Below are 22,705 nucleotides of genomic sequence, written 5' to 3' on the forward strand. Positions count from 1 at the left end.
TTACTCAAAATTGGCAGGTATTTACAGTATATTTGGAAGATAAAATTCTGGCAGAGGTAGAAGTGAAGCCTTGAATGCTGCTGGTTAAAGGATTAGAAATGCCTGTTTTCTGTCACTTAATGGAATCAGGATGTGACCACAGTTTGAGAGAGGCCAGATCTTCATTCCGCTATATCCTGACTTCTGGCAGAAAGCTGCTAGGGACAGTAAGGTTCACAATCAGTTTTGCCCCTTTTTCCTTTTTGCCCTTCCTTCCTGCCATGACAGTTTCAAGCCTGCCTAGAGAAGGCAGCAGGCTGTCTCTGTCTACCAAAACAGAAGAGCTATCTCTGGTCCTCAATTCCAAGATGACAAAAAAAAGAATAATGGTCATGCCAAAAAGGGCTGCAGCCATGTATGGCCTCTTTGCTGCAGGAACTGTGCCCAGTGTGTGCTCAGGACAAGGCCATTAAGTTCATCATTCAAAACATCCTAGAAGCCCCCAGCCATCAGGGATATTTTCAAAGGGAGTGTTTTTTCAACACTTATGTGCTTCCCAAGCTGTATTACTGAGTTATGACATTTATAGCAAAGTGGTCAGGAATCCATCTTCTAACATCCAGAAGCACCCAACACCCCCACCCTGATTTAGAACTGACTCCGCCCACTACCACTAAAGCCCATGAAAGAAGCTGGGTCCTTAAAAGAGTGAAGAAAAGCCATCGTGGTGGGGGGGGGGGGGGGGATGGGAATTATAATTCAGATAGGAGAGAGAGAAAGGCAAACAGATTTTCTTCAGATCCAGGCAGGTATTTCAGATTCCATGGTTGACTGTCTTCTCTCAGGTCAGATGCGAAGATTAATTCTGTTTATCAGGGAATTTTGAATCCCATGTCCAATTAAGTATAAGTTACCTGTGATTTTTTTAAGCCCCAGTTGCCTGGGGCTGAGGCTATGGCTCGGCGGTAGAGCGCTCGCCTTGCATGTGCAAGGCCTTGGGTTCGATCCTCAGCACCACATAAAAATAAATAAAAATAAATGTATTGTGTCCAACTAAAATAAATTATATACATATATATGAGTTGCCTGCCACTAGAAGGTACACACACAGGCATAGCTGAGGAGGGCACTGACACATTAAAGTTTTCTTCCTGGTTTCTTCCAAAATTTGCCTCCTCTCTCCCGTTCCCCTTTTTTGAGTTTTGATCCCCAGGAAAAGGAACAAGTAAGAGAAAAGTATGGGAGAATCACAGATGGTATTAAAAAGCAGTAAATTCAGCACTGACACTTCTGTCGAGTTTTGCGTTTGTGTGTAAAGTGAAGACAGTTAGTCCTTGGACTCTGGAAACAGAAAGGGCCCTTCAGCAATTCGAATCAACAGACAAGCTTCAACAAATGGCACTAATCCTCTGAGGCTCTCCGGAAATATCTAAATAGGAACAGTAGAAACTGCAAAGACTACACTTCCCGGGATGCTCAGTAAGAAAATAGAGTGGGAGGAGCGCCGTGTGTTGGACTGTGTATTCTGGGTAGTGCCTGCCTAATCCCCGAAGGCGGGGGCGTTCTCTCAAAGGCAGTCGGTAGTTGTAGTTTTCCTAGGCTGGGGCGCTCGGAGCTGTGCGCGCGAAGGCCGATGGGCCTGACGGGATTTGTAGTCTGCGCGGGAGGCGGGCACGCAGGCGCAGCTGGGGCTGGGGCGGGGCCGCAGCACTGCGGTGAAAGCCGAGGCAGCGGGCAGGCGAGCAAGGGGGCGGGCGGACATCTTGGGATCCGGAGAGTGGCTGGGCCGGCCGAGCGGGGGGCCGCAGACGCCAGGTGAGCTGGGGATTTGGCCTTACGGGGTGGGGAGAATTCCGCGGGTTGCCTGTCCCGCTGCTCAGCCTTGCCCTTCCCTGCACTGCGCTAAGTGAAAAGCTGCCCATACCCGGGAGTGGCCTTCAGACCCGGGAGGGAGCTGACGGCGGGGCGGGGGTGCTTGGGGTGCGGTTGCAGGACTGGCGGGGAGCAGCGCCCTCCTCCTGATCCATCGGGCGCCTCTAGTGAAAGGGAGACTGACCGGAATCCTCCCAGAGCAGGGACGCCACGCGGCGCCCCCTGAGTAGGATGGTGACCCCCCCCCAAAAAAAAAAAAAAAAAAAAAAGAAAAAGCGTACACCTGTCCTCGTCGCAGGGACAATTCCTCCATCTCCCAAGACAGTGACACCTCTTTGTAATGCCTCTTTGGACGGTGACAGGTCTCACACAGTGACACCCTGCGGCTCTTTTTCCTCAGGCTTGTGACAGCCCCCGCACCCCGTGGCACCATCTCTTCCCACGATGTCTTTTTCCCTAGCGAAAAGCCCACCATCCGCTCATGTTTCTGTTCCTAAAGCTCAAAGTGGGCCAGTCTCTCCAGTTTTCCCGTATTTGCCACTGTCAACTTCTCCTTGCTTTTTTTTCCTCTTCAAAGCCCTGACCTTTGCCATACAGCAATCTCTTTTCCTTAGGGGCCCCACCAGCTCTGTTTGCAACTGTGGGATTCACCTGAGTATACTGCTGCCGGGTCTCTTAACTCAATATTATGTTCCTGTCCAGAGCCCCACCTCTAGTTCTCCAGTGCCCAGAACTTCCTACCACTTGATACCTTTAGACTTGGTTCTTTGCCCAGGGCTTTACCTGCATTTTGCATTTCCTCTCTCACCTTTAGGACTCAGGGATGGAAATGTTTTCATCACTTGAGAGATTTCTCACTAGTCTGGGTGATGGTGACAGCCACAGTAAAAGGCTTTATTTTCCAGTTTTAGAAAAGTCTGCTAAGCTTCCCCCTGTGAAATTAATACCAGGGCTAATCCAGGAAATCTAGAACCAAATTAACCCCTTTTCTCAGTCTAAATTAGTTTGACCCAAATAATTTGTATATATATATTTGTATAATAGTTCTGATATCCTGCCCCTTGCTTATAAGCACTCAGCTAAAAGTGAGTTACTTGGTAGGTTTAGAATCACAACTTCAGCTAGAAGGATCAATTTTATGAATCTGCATACACACACACACACCCTCATTTTTATTGAACTCTGGAACTTTTCCCAAAGCGGGGAGGATGGTTCTGGGCACTATAATAAGCAGCCTGGGTCACTGAAGGTGGTTTGCTAGTGCTGGGACCTTTTCCCTCTGCTTCTTTGCCTGCTTATCTGACTGCCTGGAGAGATGTGCCTGCTTTGGTCACACTCCTGGTTCTCATCAGAGCCTAAGGCCTCCCTTCTTTCCCCACCCCCACCCCCTTTCTTGGAATGTGTAGACTTCTGGAGGTTCAGGCTCTGCTGCCTTCTTAGAAGGGTAATGGAGTCTGAGAGACTTGGTGCTCTAAAGGTTGTGCCTGGGGGCACCAGGCCTGAGCCAGCTGGAGTAATTCCTACCGCCATTCCTGCAGCCGCAGGCAGGCCTTCTCGGTGACTCACTGCCTGGAGCCTGAGTCTGCACAGAAGGGGGCTGAAAAGGATCCTTGCTGAGCTCAGCGCTGTGGAGAGAGGGTGGGGGTGAGCTCAGCGCTGTGAAGAGAGGGTGGGGGTGACTCCAGAAAAGGGAGGGTCAAGATGGCCTTAGAATCTTGAGCCCTTGTCTGTTTCTTCCATCCTGTGTGGAATAAACAGGAACTGGAGCTTAGCTGAGGGGAGGGGCTTGCTTGAGAGGGCTGCAGGGTCACTTAGTAGAGGGTTGAGTCAGGGAAAAAGCGAGCCAGTGACCTGTTCAGCCCCACAGGGGACATTTGCAAGGGTTCTGAAGACTTCCCTTACCCCACCCCCACCTGTCCTTAGGTCAGTTCTCAGAGCGATGGGCCGAGGAGACTGAGCTGCCGCCATGATTGGAGGCTTATTCATCTATAATCACAAGGGGGAGGTGCTCATCTCCCGGGTCTACCGAGATGACATCGGGTGAGTCCCCTGGCTAAGCCAGCTATGTCCCCCCTACCCCACCCTCTCAGCCCCAGCATGCAGAACCAGGTCTTATCCCAACAGGTTTGACTTGGGCCCCCACCCCCACCCCTTGCTGCATCCTGGAAGCTCAGCTGATATAGCCTGGTTCCTATTAGGTCTGGTGGTATTGGCCTAGCAGCCTGTTTTCTGGATGCTAGGCAAGACCGGTGGAATGAAGGGGGCCCTACATCTTTAAGGAACTCCTGCCCTTCCTGCTCCCATTGTTCCTTAGTTACAGTTCTGGTTGCTGGAGATAAGTGTTTTTACCTAGACAGGTCAATTCCTCCTTTCAGGAATAGGGAGATGTCTCCAGTGAATGGAGTTAGTGCCAGGCTTGAGGTGCTAATCTAAATCTTGTTCTTAAATCCCTTTTCACATTGAGAGCCTTCATTGGATTCTCTTAAAAGTCTCTCCAGGCAATCCTTTCCCACTCCCTTTCTCAGGAGGAATTGGGCTGCTGACTCAGCTGTTTTTACTTCCTCTGGGTCATTCCTGGGAGAGGTTGTAAGCATGCTCAAGGCGCGCTCTGGGTCACTGAAGAAGGGACAGGGAGGCCATGCTCCTAGGACAGTGCCATGTTCTGGTTCCCTCAGACCTTAAGAAGGAGCCATAGCCTTATTTCTCATTCTGCCCCACCCTGCATGTCTTCTTTCTGACTGAGAACTACATAGCCTCAGCAGCTCTAATGAGATTGGGCTCTTCTGGTTCCTGCTACCTGTTTTTCTTCCTCAAAGAGCTTGAGATAAATAGTCACAGCACGGGCCTATTACAGTACCCCAGCTTCTTGGCTCCCTAGCTGATGGGCTGGCTTGGCCCGGCCTTTGTGGCTCTCTATTAGTTTGGTGGTATGGCTGAGCTACACGATTAAGTCAAGGCCAGGTTACATGCCACCTTGCATGCCCTGCTATGCTCTTTACCCTTGCTTGTCTTGTCTGCTTCTACCTCATGGTGTGTGCTGCCCTCCCTGGTGTGTCATGTGTCTAACCCTCTCTCTCGTTGCTGTCACTCTCCTCTTCTTGCTGGCGTCATTTCTCTCATCCCATCTCATTGGCTGCCGTAGCAATAGGTAAGCGGCGTATCAAGCTGCTGCCCAGGTACAGGTGGGTGGGGGGCCCTAACCCCCCATCATTTTTTTTTCCTTCATCGTTTTTTATTCATACAGCAAGTTAAGCTTGCTCTGGAATTGTATACTGGACAAGAATGAGTGGCATAGCTTCATTGCTCCTTGATACTTCTTACCCAGTAGATAAAAGCCTTCTCTGAAGTCAAACTGGCTTTGTCCAACTTCTTGGAGGAGTCTACCTTCTCCATCAGTGGGCTCAGTAGTGGAAATGAAACAGGGTCTTTTTCTCTCCTGGGCATGGAGCTTACTGGGAAGGTGCTAGAGAAGTGGTAGCTAAGTATAGGTGGGAAATTGGGGCCAGGCCTGGGAGTTAGAAACATTCTAAACTTGAGGAACCTCACTTTATTAATATTACATCTGTCTTTCTGCCATTGCCACTTGACTTCCCTCTTTCTCATGGCTATCAGATACTAGCCTAATCCAGACCCTCCTGCAATGGCCCCACTGGGAGCCATAAGAAGGGAACCACCCTAATGGTTTAGACTTTGGCTTTAGAATACATGTCATATTTCAGCAGTGTGGAGGGTGGGGCTTTTAACAGCTGTGGTTGACCCCCATGGGGTGGGGTTTTCCTGGGTGCTGAGCAGGCTCTGTGCACCCTTTTCCCTTAGGAGAAATGCAGTGGATGCTTTTCGAGTCAATGTTATCCATGCACGGCAGCAGGTACGCAGCCCTGTCACCAACATCGCTCGCACCAGCTTCTTCCATGTTAAGCGGTCCAACATCTGGCTGGCAGCTGTCACCAAGCAAAATGTCAACGCTGCCATGGTCTTCGAATTCCTCTATAAGATGTGTGACGTAATGGCCGCTTACTTTGGCAAGATCAGTGAGGAAAACATCAAGAACAATTTTGTGCTCATATATGAGCTGCTGGATGGTAAGGCTGGGGGAGTGGTGGGCCTTGTGGGAATGAACCTAATTGGGTATGACCTAGAGACTGGAGCAGATCTGAAGCCCAAGTGTACTCTGAACTTTGTTTCCTTCATACCTGATCTCTCAGGCTAGGATCTCTATCCTTGAGAAGCCAGTTCAAATCCAGACTTAAAGACTGCTCTGAAGTAGAACACAGAAATAAGCCAGCAGGTGGGGGCAGGGAAGTTTTGGTTTTCATAGGACTAAAGAGCCTGACTCAGGTTTGGTGGCTGAGCCTCCAAAATTCATCCTCTCTTCTTTGTGACTTGAGCCTTAGTTCATTCTTGTCGCGGCTTTCCATCTCAACAGCTACTTCGGAGCATGTGGGAGGGTGAGATTTTACAATCCTCATGGAGTGCCCTTTGTTTCCTTGTTCACCTGTAGGGTATGGTGGTTAATTTTTCCACCTACTCAGCATCTGTTTTCTAGAAAAAAATAGGGGTACAGAGTTTCTTCACTTCTGACCCACTGACCATGTGACTTTTTTCTGTCTTCTCTGTTTGAAAAAAAAAAAAAAACCTTTTTGGGTTTTATTAATTTTTTTTTTTTTTTTTTTTTGTGGTGATACTGGGGGTTGAACTGAGGAGCACTCTATTACTAAGCTATACCCCTAGTTCATTTGTTTGTTTGTTTATATTACTAGGTATTGAACAGGGCCTGGTATATGCTGGGCAAGTGCTTTATCACTAAGCTACATCCTTGGTACTTCCTCCCAGCTCTTTTTTATATTTATTTTTAGTTTTCGGTAGACACAATATCTTTATTTTATTTTTATGTGGTGCTGAGGATCCAACCCAGCACCCCACGCATGCCAGGCAAGCGTGCTACCGCTTGAGCCACATCCCCAGCCCCTTATTTGATTTTTTTATGAATTACAAATCACAGAGTAAATGCTACAAAGGTGGAATACTTTGTGCAATGATTCCACATAGTCTTAGGGAGCTGTGCTAACCAGACATGCCCAGGTCAGGAAAACTTGAATGAAGTGACTATAGGTTTGTCCAGGGGCTAATAATTCCCTTCCTTTTGCAGAGATTCTGGACTTTGGCTACCCACAGAACTCAGAGACAGGCGCACTGAAAACCTTCATCACACAGCAGGGAATCAAGAGTCAGGTACTTGCATTGTACAGACCATAGGCCGGGTGGAGCCCAACCTCCCTTCTGCCCAGCTGGCCTAGCCTTGTCCAAGCTGACTCATGAGCCCGCCCTAGACAGGAAGTCCTGGCCTGAGCCTCTTGCAATGACAGCAAGCCTGTTTTTGCCTTGTGTAGTCCTTCCACCCCAGGGGCAGCCGATTCAGCATCTCTTACCAAGAATACAGATCAAGCAGTTTCCTTTGGACTGGGGACAGGGGGATGAGGGTTGTTCTGGAGGCCTGGTATTCTTCAGGAGAAGAGCACTTGGGCCCTCCTATAGGATCCAAACCTCATAGCCTTCTCTCCTTTTCTGCCTCCCCTATGGCTTCCTGTGGGAACCTTTTTTGGCCCTGTGTCCTCCAGCATCAGGTAAGTTGTTCCCTTGGCTTCTGCCCTTGGGCTTTACTCTGTTTTCTCTGGGCCCTGCCCCATGGAGACCTGTGGGAAAGAATGGGTTACAGGGAGAGGCCTAGAAGGGAGGTGGGGTGAGGGTGAAGTGGGAAGAGAGAGAATGATTGAAAAGGGAGAGGAGCAAAGCCATTGCTGTTTGTCTTTACCTCTATGTAGACAAAAGAAGAGCAGTCCCAGATCACCAGCCAGGTGACTGGGCAGATCGGCTGGCGGCGGGAAGGCATCAAGTATCGCCGGAATGAACTCTTCCTGGATGTTCTAGAGAGTGTGAACCTGCTCATGTCCCCACAGGGTGAGGGCCCTCTCATGATGAAGCCAGAGGGAGGCCAGGGCAGGATCTCTGAGCTTGCCTGCTTGACTCAGCTGTTCCCGTTTATCTGTTCTGTCACCAGGGCAGGTGCTGAGTGCCCATGTATCAGGCCGGGTGGTAATGAAGAGCTACCTGAGTGGCATGCCTGAATGCAAGTTTGGGATGAACGACAAGATTGTCATTGAAAAACAGGGCAAAGGCACAGCCGATGAAACAAGCAAGAGGTGCCTGAGTCAGGGAAACTGGAGGGAAAGGGCAGTGGGCTTTGAAGGGTTCACTGGGGCTTGGTGGACCAACTTCCTTCTGGACTTCATTTCTGCTATAATTGCAAACTCTCTTAAGTGTATGCTTAGCTGATAGCTCTTGACATCAGCAATAAGAAACGAGGGGTTGCCATTAGCCTACTCTCCTTAGAGAGCAGACTCCTTGTTTGGCCCCTAGGACCAAGTTCCCATTGATGCATACTGACAGCTGTTGCCCAGTGTGCCAGAAACACCCATGTCCCAAGCAACAGGGCTCTAGAAATGATGAGTTTGCAAAGCTCCCTCTCTTCCCAAACTCTGGGACAGGGACCCCTAAGTCAGAAAACTGTGTCCTGAGATTGTGGTGTCAGTCTGGAGTCGTAAGATTTCCCAGCCTGACACCTGCCACTTCTCCTATACCAATGAGAGCTCTTTTGCTTGTAGCGGAAAGCAATCAATTGCCATTGATGACTGTACCTTCCACCAGTGTGTGCGACTCAGCAAGTTTGACTCTGAACGGAGCATCAGCTTCATTCCACCAGATGGAGAATTTGAGCTTATGAGGTGCCATTGGGCAGTGAGGAGGCAGCGGGTATTGCTGGCTGGAGGTGGGGGAAGGAGTGGAACAGGCTTTCATTGCCAACCTCACTTTCCAACCCTAAAGGTATCGCACCACCAAGGACATCATCCTTCCTTTCCGGGTGATCCCCCTTGTGCGGGAAGTAGGACGCACAAAATTGGAGGTCAAGGTGGTCATCAAGTCCAACTTTAAGCCGTCACTGCTGGCCCAGAAGATTGAGGTGAAGACAAGGGGCTTGGGGAGGAGGAAGAATTTGTCTCTAGAAATAAAGGTAGTATATGTCAGGGCTTGACAGAACTTGACGGGTGTGTCACTTCTAGGTGAGGATTCCAACCCCCCTGAACACGAGTGGGGTGCAGGTGATCTGCATGAAGGGGAAGGCCAAGTACAAGGCCAGTGAGAACGCCATTGTGTGGAAGTGAGTGTTTCTTTCAGGAGGACACAGCTGCTCTCTAGATGCTATAATGTACCTTCTTAAGTTTCACCTTTTGTCCTATCCATTGTGGGTTGTGGAGCGGGAAGAAAAATGGTGCCTGTTTCTCTGGGAGCCTCTGCTTGTGCTGTTAGCTCTTCGGCTTATGTGTCTGCCTACACTTGGGTTCTTTTTACATCTATTTTTTCAAAAGGCTTTAGCATTTCTCAGTTGCCCTAGTAATATGTCTGTAAAGCAGACAGACAGGGCAAGGGATAATTTGCCCATCTATCTAAGCAGAAAGTGCAACCTGGAGTGCTAAAGGAATAACATACCCAAGGTTCTACAGCAAGTGGTTTTCAGGGTCCTGACTACTTTTCCTTGTCCTGGCACCTCCCATAAGCTCCTGGCTCTCACACAGTTTGAAATGGCAATCCCCCTTTGAAATACCTCCAAGCTATCACGGGCACTTGCTACCCATTGCTCCTTTGTTCCCAGGATCAAGCGCATGGCAGGCATGAAGGAATCGCAGATCAGTGCAGAGATTGAGCTTCTGCCCACCAACGACAAGAAGAAATGGGCTCGACCCCCTATTTCCATGAACTTTGAGGTATGGCAGAGAAGGGGCCTAGCACCATGGCAGGATATGCTGGGAAAGATAAGAAAGATGATTCAGATCAACCTCTGTACCTTAGGGATGAGAAAACAGACCTAGAGGGAAGAAGTGACTTTAACTCATAGACCATTTCTTCTCCCTTTAAGAATCTTAGTAGAAATTGCTATTCACACTGGGGGGGGGGGGGGGGATTATTTATTTATTTATTTTTAATTGTAGATGGACATAATACCTTTATTTTTATGTGGTGCTGAGGATTGAACTCAGTGCCTCACACATACTAGGCTAGCACTTTACCACTGAACTACAATCCCAGCCCCTGAGAAAAATATTTTGATTTCTCTTAGTGTGTTGCGAAAAAGTTTCAATTGTTTAAATGCCAGGTAAGAAGTGGATGCTGTGGTACCTGCCTGTAACCCCAGTGATTCAGAAGGCTGAGGGAGGGCAGAAGGATTCCCAAGTTCAAAGCCAACTGTTAAACACACTGTTTCAAAATTAAAAAGTAAAAGAAACTGGATATATATATATCTCAGTGGTCAGTCCCCCCTGGGTTTAAATTAAATTTTTTTTTAAAAAATGTGAATTCAAGTAAGGCAGCAAGTTTCCTTAGAGACAGGACAATGAGCAGACTTTGCGTATGTTAGACATATAATTTTCTCCACCTTACTTTTCAAGTACATAATATTGAGCAGAATAAGTATGTTCTAATGCAGTTCTCTGGCTGCTGCCTCCTCCTAATTAAAGGAATTGATTCAAGTTATCTCAGGTAGCACTTGACTCAACACCCAAAATTATTGCTAGTTACTCTTGGATATGCTCTCTTCTTTAGTAATGTTACTTAGAAGGCTCCCCACCACCCCTATATTCTTTCAGGACCCCAGCCATTCAAACATCTATAGTAGAAATGAGGTAGGGCATAGCTACTGAACTTTTCAGAGAAATGCTATGAGAGGAAGACCACAGTCCTAACTGGAACTATTCCCTGCACAGGTGCCATTTGCGCCCTCTGGCCTCAAGGTGCGCTACTTGAAAGTGTTTGAACCGAAGCTGAACTACAGCGACCATGATGTCATCAAATGGGTGCGGTACATTGGCCGCAGCGGCATTTATGAAACCCGCTGCTAGCTGTCCAGTGGCAGCTAGCCCACCTTCCTACCCACCCTCTTCTGCAGGTCCAGGCGCCCCCAGCCACCACACATCAGTGTCTCCTCCCTTCTGCTTTGCTGCCTTCCCTTTGCACCAGCCCCTGAGTCTAGGTCTGAACCAACTGCATCGCAAGTGGGACTGGTGGAGCAGTCCCTGGGCTCCCTGGGCAGGGTGGTTTCTGGGACTCCTGCTCTTCCTAATTCATCTGTGTATCCTGGCCTAGTGCCAGGCTGAGTTCTGTGACCAAAGCCAGGTGGGTCCCCTTCCTCCCCACCCCCGTGGCCACACCTCTGGAGTGGGAGGGTTGGCTGCCCCTCACCTCAGAGCTCCCCCAAAGGCCAGTAACGGATCCCTAATCCTCAGTCCCTGTTCTGCTTTGGGATAGTGTGAGCTTCATTTTGTACAAGTGTGACTTCGTCCAGTTATAAACCCAATAAACTCTGTAGAGCGGAGTTGTTGGCTAAGTGTTGATGTGGAAGCTACAGGGGGAGGGGAACTAGTAGGACTTCCCACATATTTTTTTTTAAATATTTTTTAGTTGTAGGTGGAGTTAATAACCTTTTTATTTTATTTTTATGTGGTGCCAAGGATCAAACCTAGTGCCTCATGCATGCTAGGCAATTGCTCTACCACTGAGCCACAACCCCAGCCCCACATTTTCTTATTCTGCCTGTTTTGAGTAGAATTTTCTATTCTGAATACTCTCAAGGTTCTTTCCTTGTTACAATTATGAGTCCCCTGCAGGCCTTCCAAGCCCTTATCTTATTTGGTGTTGGTCCATGTCTCCTGGCTTCTCAAAGAAGCAAAGGGCTCAAGAGTAAGCACCTGACCTCCAGTTCCCCAAGAGTAGAAGATTCATTTGGTCTTATAGCCATCCTGAGAAACTGACCTCTTATTCCATCCTTTTTCTATTTAGCCAAGCTTTCTGAATCTTGGTGGGTGAGGAAAGGAAAGCTTTTATTTTCTCCATGTCTCTTAGAAAATTCCTCTGGATACCTCCACCCCTGCAAAGAAAAATGTGGTGAGCTAGTCCTTCAGGGGAATGTCCCATATCTCGCCAGCATGCTGGGGCAGGTAAAAGAGCAGATTTGCCCTTTCTAGTTTTCTCTTGTTTAATTTTTTTTAAACTTCGAATCTATTAACAGAAAATTTAAAACAAATAGAATAATGTAATGAACCCCCATGTCCCATCACCAAGCTTCAGCAATGATCAACTCATGGCCAGTTCCTTGATATATCCAGTATATGTTCACTTAACCCAGGTATCCTACAAAATTTTCCATAACTTGTATCTGGGTCCAGTTAGGATCAGTTGTGGTTGGTTCATGCATCTTGTCTTAAAATCCATACATTTCCCCTCAGCTCTCACTTTTGTTGAGGACCTGGAGTTCTGTAGTTTCCTGTTAGAAGTTACCTGTTGTATCCCCCAGGGTCACTTTGTTCCTCTTTGTATTTCCTGTAAAATGGTTATTAAAAGGAGAGGAACCGTAGTTTTTAAACCTTTAAATATCAGGAATGTTTCCTCATTGTGGCCATACTTAATCAAAACGATGAATGGATAAAGATGTAATTTTAGGTGCCAATTTTAGAGCCCCAAGTTGGAAGAATATTTATCTAAAATATCAAACAGTAGCGTCATGTAAGGACAGAATCCTAACTTCTACCTGAGGAATCTATTAAGAGAAATATCCTTCTACTGACACTGAGATTCATGGTGCAGGAAAGCCTGCTGTGGGTGTAGGTCGGGAATAAATACCATGAACTTCTACCGTCTGTGGTGTCTGTCTGGTTTTCTTTTCCTTTGGGGTTGTATGAGGTTGTGCCCTGGGGTGGTGAAAGAACTGGCATAGTTTTCAAGGGTCGACTACACTGTCAAGAAGTGTAAAACTGGGAGGGCGGGTCGTGCCAGGCAGAGGGTAAGGCACCTGGCTGACCTGAACAGCCAGACTGGAACAAAACCAGCGGACGCAGAAGACTGAGCCTGGGGCTTCTTGAGAGGGCAGGGCGGGCATGAGTCAGCAAAGCTCTCAGAGGGTTCCAAAGAGGACCTGCCTGGACATACAACTGTAAAAGCGATTCGAAGAACGCTTAAAACATCGTTTTCTGCTAGGTTTTTATCAATCATCATCCTATTGGAAGACTCCCATCGGCAAGACCACTCATGCTTTGCGCCCTGATAAACCTTGAGAGCCCTTGCCCCACCCCTCGCTTCTGGATCGCCACCTCCCAAAAGGCTGCGAGAACTGTACACATGGCTAATCTTGCAACAGTAGGCTTTGCGCAGGCGCAGAAAGAAGCTTGTCTAAACTGGGAGCGGCGCTTGCGCGCGGTTCTGCCAGCCCTGTTCTCCCCGCCCGACAGATTCCGCGCCCTCGGCTCGTTTCTTACGTCACTGCTACGCATGCGCTGTGGGAGGAGGAGCGAGATTTCGGAGGAAGGGTAGGGGGCGGGCCTAGACAGAAGTCTGTCGGCGACTGCGCGGTCGGGATTCCGACTGGAACATGGCGACTTGTGCCGAAATCCTGCGGAGCGAGTTCCCAGAAATTGACGGACAGGTCTTCGACTACGTGACTGGTGAGCCAAACCGAATCATCTGGCTGATGAGGCCGAATTGGAGGTCGCGGGGGAAGAGTAAGGGATGGCAGTGTTGGAGACCGCTACCAGGCCTCTCCTCTTGAGTGACCTCTTGTCCCGGGGGGCGGTTGGGTCTGGAGCGCAGACTGGGGTCGCGATTCAAGCCCTGATACTGTATGTCCACCCGACCGCTGTCTACCTGATCCTGCCACTCTTCGCCCAGGCGTTTTGCACAGCGGCAGCGCGGACTTCGAGTCTGTGGATGACTTGGTAGAAGCTGTGGGAGAACTATTGCAAGAGGTTTCCGGGGACAGCAAGGATGACGCGGGCATCAGAGCTGTGTGCCAACGCATGTACAACACTCTGCGCCTGTATGTGCCAAGGAATGGGGGTCGATGGGGGCGAAGGGAGGCTAACGGTTCGGAGACAAGAATTGGGGGGAGGTCTCATGGCCGTAGAGCTTTTTCCTCAACTCCTAACTGCGCTTTCTATCCCTATCCCTGTAGAGCTGAGCCACAGAGCCAGGGAAGTAGCCAGGTGCTACTGGACGCCCCTATCCAGTTGTCAAAGATAACGGAGAACTACGGTGAGAGTGAGGGGAGATTGAACTAGCCGCCCTCTGTCTTTTATGCAGCTTCCACCCCCAGCCACCTGTGCCCTACAGCTTGGAGGACTCCTTCCGTCTCTTTTTCACAGGGCAAGAGTTGTAGGAGCTAGTTTACATGTTTATGAGAGCAAAAGAGCCTGTGATGATGGGAATAAGACTGGAGGGTTCTCCCAGCTGTTTGTTAGGTATGGTAGGAAGTATATGGGTCTTGGAGCTGGCCAAATTTGATGTCATTTCCCCAGTTTTGCAGCTTATTGATCAGTAGTAAAAGAGTTGTTTATGTGCCCCAGTGCCTATATCCTTATATGTGAGATTTGTGGGAGGTTTTAGTTTGGAGAAAATCATAGCTTAGCTGTTCATCTCCAGGGTTGTAATACTTTCTTAAAATGGTGTGTCCATACCAGGTTCTTGTTGATAACTCAAAATGTTAGTTTTCCTTCCCTCAGGGAGAAGGTGACTGCTTTTTCTTCTCACTTACAGACTGTGACACCAAACTTCCAGGACTGCTAAAGAGGGAACAGTCCTCGGTGAGGAGGAAGTGATAGGGAGGGAGCTGTGTCTGTGGTGGGTATGGGAGTTGGCTATCCAAATGTCAGTGTCTTTGGGGGGATTTTTTAAAATTCTTTTTTAGTTATACATGACAGTTTAATATTTTGATATATCATACCTACATGATTTGGGGGGGGGAATTTCTAATTGTGTCTTTCTGTGAATTTTTGAGTCTGTTCAATATGAGTAACTTGTGAGGGTTTACTTGAGATGTTGTCTCTTCTGAGAGAACATCTCTTTCTGAGCCTACACCTTAGGGTGAAATGGTTGTGTTTGGAATTCTCTTAGACAGTGAATGCGAAGAAGCTAGAAAAGGCCGAGGCCCGACTGAAGGCAAAGCAGGAGAAGCGCTCAGAGAAGGACACCCTGAAGACCAGCAACCCACTGTGAGTTTAGGAAGAAGGGCTCAGAAGGAGAGCAGAGCAATCTATTGTGACGATGGGTGGTTGGGAGCACTGAAAGCTATACACTTATCTATTTTAAAGAATCTTAGAAGAGGCATCAGCCAGCCAGGCGGGCAGCAGAAAGGAGAGTCGATTGGAATCATCTGGCAAGAACAAGTCCTATGATGTGCGAATTGAGAACTTTGATGTGTCTTTTGGAGATAGGTGAGAGAATGGCAATGTGGGGTGGCATCCTTTTTCTTTTTCCAATGTAGGGAGAATTGAGAGATGAAATGGGCCTAAAAACAATGTTAGGATTCTGCTCTATTTGCTATGTGCCTGTTTTTAAAACACCCTTAATCTCCTTTCTACCACTCTTGTAGGGTACTCCTGGCTGGGGCAGATGTGAACCTGGCATGGGGCCGCCGATATGGACTGGTGGGACGGAATGGGTTAGGGAAGACAACACTGCTGAAGATGCTGGCCACCCGGAGCCTGCGGGTCCCAGCCCACATTTCCCTGCTACATGTAGAGCAGGAGGTTGCTGGAGATGACACCCCTGCCCTGCAGAGTGTGCTGGAGAGTGATAGTGTGCGAGAGGACCTGCTACAGCGGGAGCGTAAGCTCAGTGCCCAGATTGCTGCTGGCAGGTGAGACTTAGGGAAGACCTAGCAGAAGCTGTTTTTCAGACTGCCTGCCATGCTGTCCCAGTCCTTGATTTGCATGTTCATCCTTCTGCTTAGCAGAGCTTAGAACATGGCATTGTGGGACTCTGAAGCCCTCATTCTTTCAGCACCCATTAACTCAATACTTTGGGCAAGTTTTCCTGTGTTCTATTCCTGTTCTGGCAACAAAGCAACAAGTAGCCTGTTTTCAAACTATATAGGATGCAGGGCATCTTCCTAGACTGCCTCAACTTAGGCTGGTTGCTCTTTCTCTTTTCCAGGGCAGAGGGTCCAGAAGCTACACAGCTGGCTGAAATCTATGCCAAATTGGAAGAGATTGAGGCTGACAAGGCACCTGCCAGGTATTTGAAATTCCTCCTCCTCATTATATTTTACCTTTCCCTCCTGTGAAGTGTTCCAACTGGGGTTTTTAAATTTCTTCATTCCTAGGGCATCAGTCATTCTTGCTGGACTTGGCTTTACTCCTAAAATGCAGCAGCAGCCCACCCGGTGAGTGATGCTTGCCATTCTTGGTTCTCAACATTGTTGACTCTGATTAATACCACTAATGTGTCTCTGTTTAGGGAGTTCTCAGGTGGCTGGAGGATGAGACTGGCCCTGGCCCGGGCCCTGTTTGCTAGGTGAGTCTTCTGAAACCATCTGTGAGCCTAGGGAGGATGGGTCTTAGGACACGACAATGAGTCACTGATATAAAACCTCATGCCATGTATTCTTTTTCATAGGCCAGATCTTCTGCTATTAGATGGTGAGTTTAAAATGGGTCACCCTGACTTCAAGGTGGGGACAGGTAATAACATCTTTTTTTCCTAGTTCTACAGCCCTTTAATCACAAGTGTGTGCCCCCTACTTCTTCTACAGAACCCACAAACATGCTGGATGTAAGAGCCATTCTGTGGCTGGAGAATTATCTACAGGTGAATTTGGGGAAAGGCTCTGGCGTGGGTTCGGGGAAAGTCTGCCTCTAAGACACTTGGGAGCCTGGGATCTGTTTACCCTCCCAAACTGGGCCTGCTGTCCTGTGACTCCTCAGACATGGCCCTCCACAATCCTAGTCGTCTCTCACGACCGAAACTTCCTGAATGCCATTGCCACAGACATCATCCACCTGCACAGTCAGCGGCTAGATGGTTATCGGGGAGACTTTGAGACCTTCATCAAGAGCAAGCAGGAACGGCTGCTTAATCAGCAGCGTGAATATGAGGCACAGCAGCAGTATCGCCAGCACATCCAGGTGTGGGGCACACAGGTCTTTGAGTCCCATCTCATGGTATCAGTTGTAGGTAGTAAGGGAGTTTGACCAATCCTTGCCCTCCCCCTGCAGGTTTTCATTGACCGGTTTCGCTACAATGCCAATAGGGCTTCTCAAGTGCAGAGTAAACTCAAGATGCTGGAGAAGTTGTGAGTACAATGTCCTTGGCCAGACCCTGTTTTCTTCATTTCTTCCCTCATTTTGCAGGCTATCTTTGCCCTCCTGTTCCAGGTCTTCTTTGGCTGGCAGGCAACTTTGACTTCATTCCCTGCAGGAAAGCAGAAAATATTTTACACTGCTCTTAAAGGGTTGATTTTGCCTTTTTCTATGCAACCATTAGTCTACAATCTGTCTTTACATATTTGCTTATTCTAGATGTTTTGTATTTAAAAAAAAAAAAAATCCTACAGTACGTGACCTTTGGTATCTAGCTTCTTTCACCTAGAATGTTTTCCAGGTTCATCCATGTTGTAGCATGCATCAGTACAATTTTTTTAATGGCTGAATTATATTCTGTTGTGAATGTACCATATTTTGTTTATGGATTCATCTGGTCGTGAACATTTGGGTTGTTCCTATTTTGATTTTTACAAATAATGCTGCCATGAACATTTGTGTACAATCTTTTTGTGTGAACATGTTTTCATTTCACTTGGGCATATAGCTAGGAGTGGATTTGCTGGTTTACTTGGTGATTTCTTGTTTAACTTTTTGAAGATCTGCCACACCATTTTTAAAGGACATACACTGTTACATTCCTGCCAGCAATGTATGAGAATTTAAGTTTCTCTACATCTTTGTCAACACTTATTCTTAACTCTTCAGTTTTAGCCATCTTGGAGAGTGTGAAGTGGTTTAGACGTGCATTTCCTTAATGACTAATGATATTGTAATTTGCAATTTTAATCTCAAGTAGCATTTCTAGAAGTTCTGGGAGGAAGATTAAGTTCATAAAAGTTTAAAACTTTGTGACATTTAAACACCTATCATAATATATTAACCAGGAATTAAAAAAAAAAAAACTACAAAAAAATAGGGGCTAGAGATGTGACTCAGTGGTAGAGTGCTTGCCTGCTATGTGTGGAGGCCCTGTGTTCAATCCGCAGTACCACAATATGGGAGGAAACTACTTCCAAAAAGGGGGTGAGGATATAGCTCAGTGGTAGAAAACCTGCCTAGCATGTGTGAGGTCCTGGGTTCTGTCCCCAGCACTGATAAGTAAGGTGATTTTTTTAAAAAGCTAAAAAAAAAAAAAAAAAGGTGAATCTTTTTCAGCAGATAGTGAACTAGAAAAATGTATTCTAAAATAATATCAACTGGGTTGGGGATTACAATATTTTCCTAAGTTTTCTCTGAGCTTATATTACTTGTGCAAGAGGAACAAGGTTATTTTTTAAGTTCGTTTTTATTTATTTATTTTTGCCTGGATACTGAGGATTGAACACAGGGCCTTGCACACGATAGGCAAGAGCTTTACCACTGAGCCATACCCCGAGCCATAATAAAGTTACTTCTTAAAATCATAATTTAGTTCATTTTCTCTCTCTCCTCAGACCTGAGCTGAAGCCTGTGGACAAAGAATCCGAGGTTGTGATGAAGTGAGTGCTAAACTGGGGGTGCTGGTGGGGAAGCCCTTATTTCTGGCTACCCAATGCTCCACACCCACACCTCCTACAGATTCCCTGATGGGTTTGAGAAGTTCTCACCACCAATTCTGCAGCTAGATGAGGTGGATTTCTACTATGATCCTAAGCACATCATCTTCAGTCGTCTGTCTGTCTCAGCTGATCTTGAGTCCCGCATATGTGTGGTATGGTTACTGTTTGTCTATTCCCTGAGCTGCAACTCTTGCGCCACAGAAAGTACGGGTTGGGCCATCCTGAGGCCATAGAAGGAGGTGCACAGGCATAGGAGTTGGGTCTAGGCAAAGGACATTGCAGTACTCATACTCTAGCCTCATACAGCTACCCACAGAGCTTAGAAGCCTGGCATGTGGTGTTTTCTGAATACTCAGAGCAGTACTTTTTCTGTCTCAGTTCTAAGTTAACCATGGGATGTTGAAGCAAGAACATGAGTTTCAGAATCAGATTTCCAATCCTGACTGACTGTACCATTCCCTAACTTGGTTACCAAGCAATGTCTTCTTCCTTAAAAGGGAGATAACAAGCCGGGCGCGGTGATGCATGCCTGTAATCCCAGAGGCTCGGGAGGAGGATCGTGAGTTCAAAGCCAGCCTCAGCAAAAGCAAGGCGCTAAGCAAATCAGTCTCTAAATAAAATACAAAATAGGACTGGGGATGTGGCTCAGTAGTTGAGTGTCCCTAAATTTAATCCCTGGTACCAAAAAAAAGTGGGAGGTGGGGGTGCCTAACAAACTAGGCACAATGGTGTACTCCTGTAATCTCAGAGAGTCAGGAGAACAAGGCAGGGGATCTCAAGTTGCCCAGCTTGTAACTTAGGAAGTCTCTGTCTCTGGGAATGTAACTCATGTATAGTGCCCCTTGGTTTAATCCCTGGTACCATAAAAAAATAAAAGGGGGGCTGGTAGCATCTACCTCATTTGGTTATTGGGAAGATTAAATCCTAGCACTTAGTAAGTACTCAAGTATTGGTTTTAGTTTTTTAGAGAAATAGTTTTTTGTTTATGGGACTGGGGATGTTGCTCAATGGTAGAGTACTTGCCTATCCCTGCAAAATATAAAGAAATTTGGGGGTATATTGGAAGGCACAACCTAGGACTCCTTCTCGTCTCCTTCCTTTCTGTGTTCCTTCATGTGCGCTCTTTAACATTCCTATGCTACTTACAGGTTGGGGAGAATGGGGCTGGAAAGTCTACCATGCTGAAGTTACTTATGGGGGACTTGGCACCTGTTCGAGGCATCAGACATGCTCATAGGTAAGGTACCATCACTAACCACGTGTACGCATTCATATACACTCACACTGCTTACACTTCTTTTTTTCTGGAGGGGGGGATAATAGACAATAAGTTTAATTGACTTACAGTTGCCAAAGGAATATAATACATTTTAAGGCCTCTCTTATTAGTAGAATTATATTGTCATCACATAAAGGTAGTGTATGACTACAAATATCCATAAAGTTTTATAGAGTAAAAGAAAAAAGGATCAAGCATTGGTTAAAATGCATAAGGAGTGTTTTATGAGTTAAAATTTTTAAAAAGAAAAAGAAGTAGGGGGTGAGGATCTCATGAAAATCAAAGGGAGATTAGTAGAGGAAAGATGAGGTGGTGGAAGGAGAGGAGGGAGGGGGAAAGTAATAGGGAATAATCCAAATTATATTGTGATATTGTGTGCATGTATCAATATGGAACAATAAATTCCATCATTATGTACAACTATGATGCACCAATTAAAAAAATCAGGGGGGAGGGGACGGGACCAATCATAAGGATTAAATCTGGCAAAAAGGAAGACAAAAAATAAGCCAGAAGCTAGAACTGTACTGGAAACATAAAATTATAGAAAATGTTTTTTAAATCAACACATATTTTGTACAGATAATACATTATATCAGTTTCTCTTAAAACATTTAACGTGTATTACAAAATACTTATCTGCAGTTTCCCATACTAAGAGTATATTGTTTGAACGTTCTCGTTGTAGCAATGGAATTTCACAAATTTATTTTCTTTTTTTAAATTAATTCTGCTTTTTTACACAAATGGAGCACAACTTTTCATTTCTCTGGTTGTACATGATGTAGTCACACCATTTGTGCAATCATACCCATACATATGGGTAATTATGTCCATCTCATTCCACCATCTTCTCCGCCCTCCGCCCCCTATCCCCCACCCTGCCACACATACCCTCCCCTCCTCCCCTTTGCTCAATCCAATGTTTCTCCATTCTTCCCTCCCCCACCCCCATTATGGATCAGCATCCATTTGTCAGCCTTTGGTTTTGGGGGATGGGCTCACTTTGCTTACTATGTTATTCTCCAACTCCATCCATTTACCTGTAAATACCATGATTTCATTCTTTTTTAAGGCTGACTAATATTCCATTGTGTGTATATACCACAGTTTCTTTATCCATTCATCTATTGAAGGGCATCTAGGCTGTTTTCACAGTTTAGCTATTGTGAAGTGGCTGCATGACAGTAGCATGCTGATTTTAAGATCTTTGGGTATAGACCGAGGAATTTAACTGGGTCAAATTGTGGTTCCATTCCAGATTTTCTAAAGAGTCTCCACACTGCTTTTCAAAGTGGTTGTAGCATTTTGCAATCCCACCAGCAATGAATCAGTGTACCTTTTTCCCCCACATCCTCACCAGCAATTATTGTTGCTTGAATTCTTGATAATTGCCATTCTGACTGGAGTGAGATAAAATCTTAGAGTGGTTTTAATTTGCATTTCTCTAATTGCTAGAGATGTTGAACATTTTTTCATAAGTTTGTTGATCAGTTATATATTCCGTGAAGTGTCTGCTCATTTCCTTAGCCTATTTATTGATTGGATTATTTGGTTTTTGGGTGGTGTTTCTTTGAGTTCTTTATAAGTCCTGGAGGTTAGCCACATACACTTTTTCATAGTCATTGCCTTGCATCTTCATTTCTGTCTGCAGGAATCTGAAGATTGGCTATTTCAGCCAGCACCACGTGGAGCAGCTGGACCTGAATGTCAGTGCTGTGGAGCTGTTGGCACGCAAGTTTCCTGGTGTGTTAGGGATCTGAATTGAGGCAAGAGGGCTCAGGCTGACCTCTGCGGCTAGGGGTTGGTATAGAGCAGCCATACTCAAGACTAGGCATAAGACACAGGCATATAGAGGCAATGGGCATTTAGGGACAAAGTTGGGTCAGGAGCCTACCTGATGAGAGGGGACATTTCCAGGGCGACCTGAGGAGGAATATCGTCACCAGCTGGGCCGGTATGGCATCTCTGGAGAACTGGCAATGCGCCCTGTTGCAAGCTTGTCAGGGGGCCAGAAGAGCCGGGTGGCCTTTGCTCAGATGACCATGCCCTGGTGAGTCCTGATTTTCTAGCATTTTTGCCCTTTCCATATCCCTTTTTGCCCAATAGAAAATGATTCTCTCATCTTTGTATCAGAGGGATGCATTTTCTCCCACCATCCCCTTCATCACATAACTGTCCACCTTCCTGGGTTCTGCCTTCCAGTCCCAACTTCTACATTCTGGATGAACCCACAAACCATCTGGACATGGAGACAATTGAGGCTCTGGGCCGAGCTCTAAACAATTTCAGGGTGAGTATGCTTTCACCTTTACCACCACTCCCTACTTCTCAGTTTGCTTTCCCCCTGAGCACCTCTTGCTGTCCTGTTTTTCAGGGTGGTGTGATTCTGGTGTCCCATGATGAGCGCTTCATCCGGCTTGTGTGCCGAGAGTTGTGGGTGTGTGAAGGAGGCGGCGTCACCCGGGTTGAGGGGGGATTTGACCAGTACCGAGCCCTCCTTCAGGAACAATTTCGCCGTGAGGGCTTTCTCTAGGGCCACCAGGATAAGGACTATGCCCAGGACCTGGACTGGTTTTGAAGATCTCTGGGCCACCATTTAAGCAATCACGTCCAGGCCACAGACTTCCCCCTACCTGGGGACAGCCTTATTCCAAGATCTCTTCCTTTTGACTGGAGCATTCTCTATACAATGTGGAGAGCCCCATCCAAGGGTCTGTAAGGACTATATCCCAGCAGAAGGGGGTGGGGGTACCCTCTAGGGTTGTTTACCCCTACTGCCCAAGATTGACTGGGCCCCAAGTGGCTGCTATGTAAATTAAATTATCCCCTGCATCTCCTTTGCCTCATCTCTACTGCTCCCTCTCAGGGCTGCAATGGTTACATATTATTGAGGG

At 46.9% G+C, this 22,705-nt stretch overlaps 2 protein-coding genes across 3 annotated transcripts; both read left to right on the forward strand.

Annotated features, from left to right (window-relative positions):
* Positions 1-1,658: 1,658 nt before the first annotated feature.
* Positions 1,659-12,596, forward strand: AP2M1 (adaptor related protein complex 2 subunit mu 1). Its single transcript, XM_081301071.1, has 11 exons — positions 1,659-1,794; positions 3,775-3,891; positions 5,668-5,933; positions 7,001-7,083; positions 7,674-7,809; positions 7,910-8,051; positions 8,514-8,633; positions 8,734-8,869; positions 8,970-9,067; positions 9,560-9,671; positions 10,668-12,596. The coding sequence occupies exons 2-11, from the start codon at positions 3,818-3,820 to the stop codon at positions 10,800-10,802; spliced, it is 1,302 nt and encodes a 433-aa protein (XP_081157197.1). The 5' UTR covers positions 1,659-1,794; positions 3,775-3,817; the 3' UTR covers positions 10,803-12,596.
* A 642-nt stretch (positions 12,597-13,238) lies between these two features.
* Positions 13,239-22,652, forward strand: ABCF3 (ATP binding cassette subfamily F member 3). Of its 2 annotated transcripts, XM_081301069.1 has the most exons (21): positions 13,239-13,397; positions 13,621-13,768; positions 13,904-13,983; positions 14,485-14,531; positions 14,842-14,939; positions 15,039-15,161; positions 15,320-15,586; positions 15,883-15,963; positions 16,052-16,111; positions 16,186-16,242; positions 16,345-16,367; positions 16,481-16,536; positions 16,653-16,853; positions 16,944-17,020; positions 18,425-18,469; positions 18,549-18,681; positions 19,678-19,766; positions 21,463-21,554; positions 21,729-21,861; positions 22,014-22,101; positions 22,186-22,652. In XM_081301069.1, exons 1-21 carry the CDS (start codon positions 13,325-13,327, stop codon positions 22,342-22,344), a joined length of 2,130 nt encoding a protein of 709 aa, XP_081157195.1. In that variant the 5' UTR covers positions 13,239-13,324; the 3' UTR covers positions 22,345-22,652. The 2 variants fall into 2 exon arrangements, with proteins under 2 accessions (XP_081157195.1, XP_081157196.1); XM_081301070.1 differs by lacking the exons at positions 13,239-13,397; positions 13,621-13,768; positions 13,904-13,983; ... (1 more) ...; positions 14,842-14,939; positions 15,039-15,161 and having other exon boundaries at positions 15,354-15,586; positions 15,858-15,963.
* The last annotated feature ends 53 nt before the right edge of the window (positions 22,653-22,705 follow it).

Source organism: Spermophilus citellus (genome assembly GCF_964194105.1).
Source record: "Spermophilus citellus genome assembly, chromosome: 7".
Classification (NCBI taxonomy): domain Eukaryota; kingdom Metazoa; phylum Chordata; class Mammalia; order Rodentia; family Sciuridae; genus Spermophilus; species Spermophilus citellus.

What these genes read in the sequence shown, in the direction of transcription:
- AP2M1 (XM_081301071.1), top strand. Translation starts at nt 3,818, where the DNA reads ATGATTGGAGGCTTATTCATCTATAATCACAAGGGGGAGGTGCTCATC. An exon ending in GTCTACCGAGATGACATCGG is followed by an intron (nt 3,892 to 5,667) that starts GTGAGTCCCCTG and finishes CTTTTCCCTTAG; the next exon opens with GAGAAATGCAGTGGATGCTT. An exon ending in TGCTGGCCCAGAAGATTGAG is followed by an intron (nt 8,870 to 8,969) that starts GTGAAGACAAGG and finishes TGTCACTTCTAG; the next exon opens with GTGAGGATTCCAACCCCCCT.
- ABCF3 (XM_081301069.1), top strand. Translation starts at nt 13,325, where the DNA reads ATGGCGACTTGTGCCGAAATCCTGCGGAGCGAGTTCCCAGAAATTGAC. An exon ending in CTCAAGATGCTGGAGAAGTT is followed by an intron (nt 17,021 to 18,424) that starts GTGAGTACAATG and finishes CTCTCTCCTCAG; the next exon opens with ACCTGAGCTGAAGCCTGTGG. An exon ending in GCTCAGATGACCATGCCCTG is followed by an intron (nt 21,862 to 22,013) that starts GTGAGTCCTGAT and finishes TCTGCCTTCCAG; the next exon opens with TCCCAACTTCTACATTCTGG.